The sequence below is a fragment of the Ipomoea nil genome, unplaced genomic scaffold (assembly GCF_001879475.1).
Source record: "Ipomoea nil cultivar Tokyo-kokei standard unplaced genomic scaffold, Asagao_1.1 scaffold3142, whole genome shotgun sequence".
In the NCBI taxonomy this organism is placed as follows: Eukaryota; Viridiplantae; Streptophyta; class Magnoliopsida; order Solanales; family Convolvulaceae; genus Ipomoea; species Ipomoea nil.
Genome location: NW_017619570.1, coordinates 1402665 through 1406957, shown reverse-complemented (window position 1 = coordinate 1406957; position 4293 = coordinate 1402665). Strand labels below are relative to the sequence as shown.

The window sequence follows — 4293 nt, the reverse complement described above, 5'->3', positions numbered from 1 at the left end:
CAAAACGACACCGTTTAACAGATAGGCGCATAGTCCTACGTGCAACATGGTGTATGGTATAACGATTGCCATTAAAGGCCTAACTCTCTTGGGCTCTTATTAGTATAGTAGATGTTATACGTGCTTAAAAAATATAATAATAAAGCTGTAGATTCTTTCCCAAAATCAATAAGTATAACTTTTTTTTTAGTGCTACTGACTCTATTACATTGTAGTATCTGTTCATACATGATTTCTAGGGGTGTAAACGAGCCGAGCCGAGCTCGAGCCTGGGTTGGCTTGGCTCGAGCTCAAAAAATGATGCTCGAGCTCGGCTCGGCAATTTTTCGAGCCGCTCGAGCTCAGCTCGGCAATTTTTCGAGCCACTCGAGCTCGACTCGAGTAGCTCGATTATTCGAGCTCAAGAGTTCAAGCTCAATCTTGAGCTCGAGTTCAATCTCGATTTGAGCTCGAGTTCAGGCTCTATTTTAATATCGAGTTTGATATATTTGAATTCATATTTTAATTAATAGTAAATATTATTTTATCCATACATAAATAATAAAAAATTTAAAAGTTCAAACTTCAAGATTTAGAATTTTCTTACTTTGCGAGTTTTAAGTAATATATATATATATATATATATATATATATATATATATATATATATATATATATATATATATATATATATAATATTTATCTATTTATTTAATTATGGCTCGCGAGCGGCTCGACGAGCCACGAGCCTAGAATATTTGAACTCGAGCTCGGCTCGAGCTCGATTTTGACCGAGCTCGAGCCGAGCTTTGACCGAGCCGCTCGGCTCTTTACACCCCCTAATACTTTCTCAACCTAGATCTCATGACCTCCCATATGGAAGAGTTATTACATGTCATCTGAACACAAGGTGCTTGGTAACATGTATAACTTTGTTCTAAAATAATTTAAAAAATAATTATATATGTTGATTTTAAAAAATAATCGAATTTAATTTTTTGAAAAAAAAAAATCGAAAATTTAATGACGTAAAAATTTAGATTTTTATAGTAGTGTTGTAATTAAAGTATGAAATGAAATAGGGAGGGATGAAATACGCAACTAAAAGGATCTTGACAAGATTCAATCTCAAGACCCCAATTTGTCACCGTTGTTAAGTGTTAGGGATTACTCAACCCTTTTGAAGCTATAATCTGAAGGTAGCGGCTCCGGCCATGGATGAATTCGAGTTCCACCGCCTTCTCGAGCACTTCGCGGTCGTTCGTACTCGCGATTACGACGTAAACCACCTTACCTCTCTCTGTTATCATGCATGCCACGTACTCTGATCTTCGTGCAGGGTACCCTGATTCCGGAGTCTAGATCAAATTTGGTTTCAGATTACACCGAAATGCAAAATTAGTGTCCGATACATTTATAAAATTTGCATCCTTTTATGCTTTTGTTTTCACTTCTGAGCTTTGCACATCCTGCAGCTTGAAACTGAGATGAAGTTATCAGCGTCGTTGTCATCGCGAAACTTGGAGGCGTCTAAATCAGGGAAGAATTTGACGTCGTCCAAGTCATCGCGAAATATTGAGGCATCAAAGTCATCGCGAAATTTGGACTCGTCAAAATCGTCGAAGAAACTGAATCCATCAAAATCATCAAGAAATTTTACGCCATCAAGATCATCCAGAAATTTGACTCCATCAAGATCATCCAGAAAGTTGACATCAAAATCATTGCGAGAGCTTGTGGTAAATATAGAATATCCATTAGATGTCAAGTTTGATTTATAGGTTTATCATTTATGGGGTTCTAATATCAAAGAGTTCATTATCAGGAAAAAATGAATAAAGCGGAAATCGACAGCAATGGTATTATATTTTTTCTGCATTAAGCATTTATACCTTTTCAATAGACTGGAAAATGCCTATTTTTTACTTATTACTTAATTCAAATGTATCAGTGCAAAGAAGTTGCACACTGATTTGTGTTGCATTTCAGCTTAACATTCCTTTTTGCTCCAGTACAATTTTTAAGTGTTATGTGGATCCAGAAACACTGGGTGCAGACCTGTAATTTATATTCATATTTTAATTAGTTTTTGTCTCATATGGTTGAGATTTTTGGTTAACTAGATTGTTTGTCATGTAACAGGAGATTCATTTTGGGACAAACTGAAGCAAGCTGCTGAGAAACAGGTTTGTCTTCTTATTCTTGTTTTGTTTATTTCCTTGATTATTGATGGCAAGCCTACCCTTGCATCCTTTTCTAGCTGATTGGGAAATTTACTTGAATGGGCTCCGACTAGCTCTTTATAAGCAATCTTTGCTACCTGATACATATAGCATGAGTAACATTTTCCATTCTAGTTGCTAATTTGCTATGAATCTTCTATTGGTTCATGAGGCTCTCTAGCATGTGCAATGAGTTCACATTGTTACAATAATATTAGATGGAATCTATATTGGTTTACCACTTCCCTTTCTAAAAATTTCAGATCTATACCATAATTTTTTCAACAGTGGGAACTTAGTTTCTTGCATCATCATTATATTCCTTTCAGTGACTTGTGTCTTTTCAAGGCTCGAAACTCTTGTTGATAGTGTAGCCACTTCCTTTCTTACTTTTCTGATATCATTGGTTTCATTAGTCAAACATCAAATCCTACTTTGTTTAATGTGTCCATGTTGATAAACAACTGTACAAGACTCACATATCCTAAACTTTACGGTTTTAATATAGTGTAACATTAAAACCCGGACCACCTCCCGTGCCTCTCGGAGCGAACGGGGATTAGTGGGGTTGACCTGGACCGTTAAACGGACAGAGAAAGACCCGGACCACCTCGTGGTTTACACCAAAAAAAATATATATATAGTGTAACATTATACGGAGTAACTTAATTGTATATTCTTAAAAAGTATGTAACTAGATTTATAGTAAATTAAATTAAGATGATGAAAGTTCAAAGGTATCACTACAGAGAAGTGATCATTATGCAGAAATACTTTCAGGATGCAACATTGAGTCTTTTATTTGTAATGAATGTTGGAAAGCGAAGATGCACGGTGGCAATTCTTGTGTCATGTGGTTCATTAAAGTTGAAGGAGGATGAAGTTGCCTAGATGATGAAATGATTTGTTTGAGCACTTTCAAGGAAAAAGAGAAGTGGATGAAGAATTAATTGTAGGATCTCTGAAGACTTTTCAGAGAAAACCTCTGATGGTAGGTTATATGTCTTATGAAACATATGGAAACCTTAATATCACAATACATGCACCGGAAGAAGATTCTTCTTAAGTTCCCATGCTTAAGTGACTATTAGCTTTATGAAAGGAGTTTCTTATTGAAATACATAATTTACCCAGGAAAAAAATGTTGACGTGAAACAAACATAGTCCATTTGAGATCCCATCTACTTTCTTCATCAAGATGGATCGGTATCAGTCTTTTGGGTAGGTGTACTTTTTATTGATGGTCGGGTTTTTGTTTCTTCTACATAGTGAAAAGGGTGAATACTTATTTATATGCAAACTCTGCTGCTTATACCTAATAATTTTGATAGCTAAATTATATACTGTAATAAATAATATACATATCAAGTATTATTTGTGTGGGAGTCTTGCACATATATCACTTGTGTAATCTTTTGTGTGTTAGAGGCTTAGAGCATCCCTTGCTCTCATTCTCATAACTCCAGTTAGTCGAGAAATTTTACAGGTTGGTGAAGAAGAAGCAGAAAAGTTTTGCAAGGCATTTCAAGAAGTTTATAAGAAACTTGTAAGTACAACTTGTGTAGTTTAAGGAAGATGCAGTCACTGTAAATCTCTCATCTTTTCAACCATGGACCTTCTTTTTTTGCTTTCAGGTGTATGAAGAACTGAGTTTGGATGCTGCTCGGAAGTTTTTACGCTCATCACCATAATTATAGTCATGGGGCAACAATTCTGAAAACTGGTTATTGAAGTGTTATTCCCCCACTTGTGTCCTAGGAACTGCATCAGAGCATTACCTGATTATTGATGTTGTTTGTAAATTTTCAGGCCGAAGTTAATTTATGGCCTTTTTAAACGGAAAAAAGAAAAAGTTTTTGTATTGCACGAACATCTACCATGGTTGTTTCTCCCCTATTTATGTTTGTTGGGAAAAATTCCACTTCCTGTGACAATGAAAATCACAGACCCCGACACGGTTCACAAATACGAGATAACATAATAGCCTAATAGTCCAAAATAAATAACAATGGAAGGGACACAAGATTTACGTAGAAAACTTCAAAATCACAGGGAAAAATCATGGACCACCACCAACAACAATTCCATTATA

At 35.5% G+C, this 4293-nt stretch overlaps 1 protein-coding gene across 3 annotated transcripts; it reads left to right on the top strand.

Moving 5' to 3' along the window:
* Window positions 1-1137: 1137 nt before the first annotated feature.
* Window positions 1138-4011, top strand: LOC109166992. Of its 3 annotated transcripts, none has more exons than XR_002051764.1 (6): window positions 1138-1259; window positions 1455-1718; window positions 1805-1838; window positions 2122-2165; window positions 2982-3747; window positions 3836-3889. XR_002051764.1 is itself a non-coding variant. In XM_019315892.1 (6 exons), the coding sequence occupies exons 1-6, from the start codon at window positions 1194-1196 to the stop codon at window positions 3890-3892; spliced, it is 522 nt and encodes a 173-aa protein (XP_019171437.1). In that variant the 5' UTR covers window positions 1138-1193; the 3' UTR covers window positions 3893-4011. The 3 variants fall into 3 exon arrangements, 2 of the variants coding, with proteins under 2 accessions (XP_019171437.1, XP_019171435.1); XM_019315892.1 differs by having other exon boundaries at window positions 2125-2165; window positions 3688-3747; window positions 3836-4011; XM_019315890.1 differs by having other exon boundaries at window positions 3688-3747; window positions 3836-4011.
* Window positions 4012-4293: the final 282 nt, after the last annotated feature.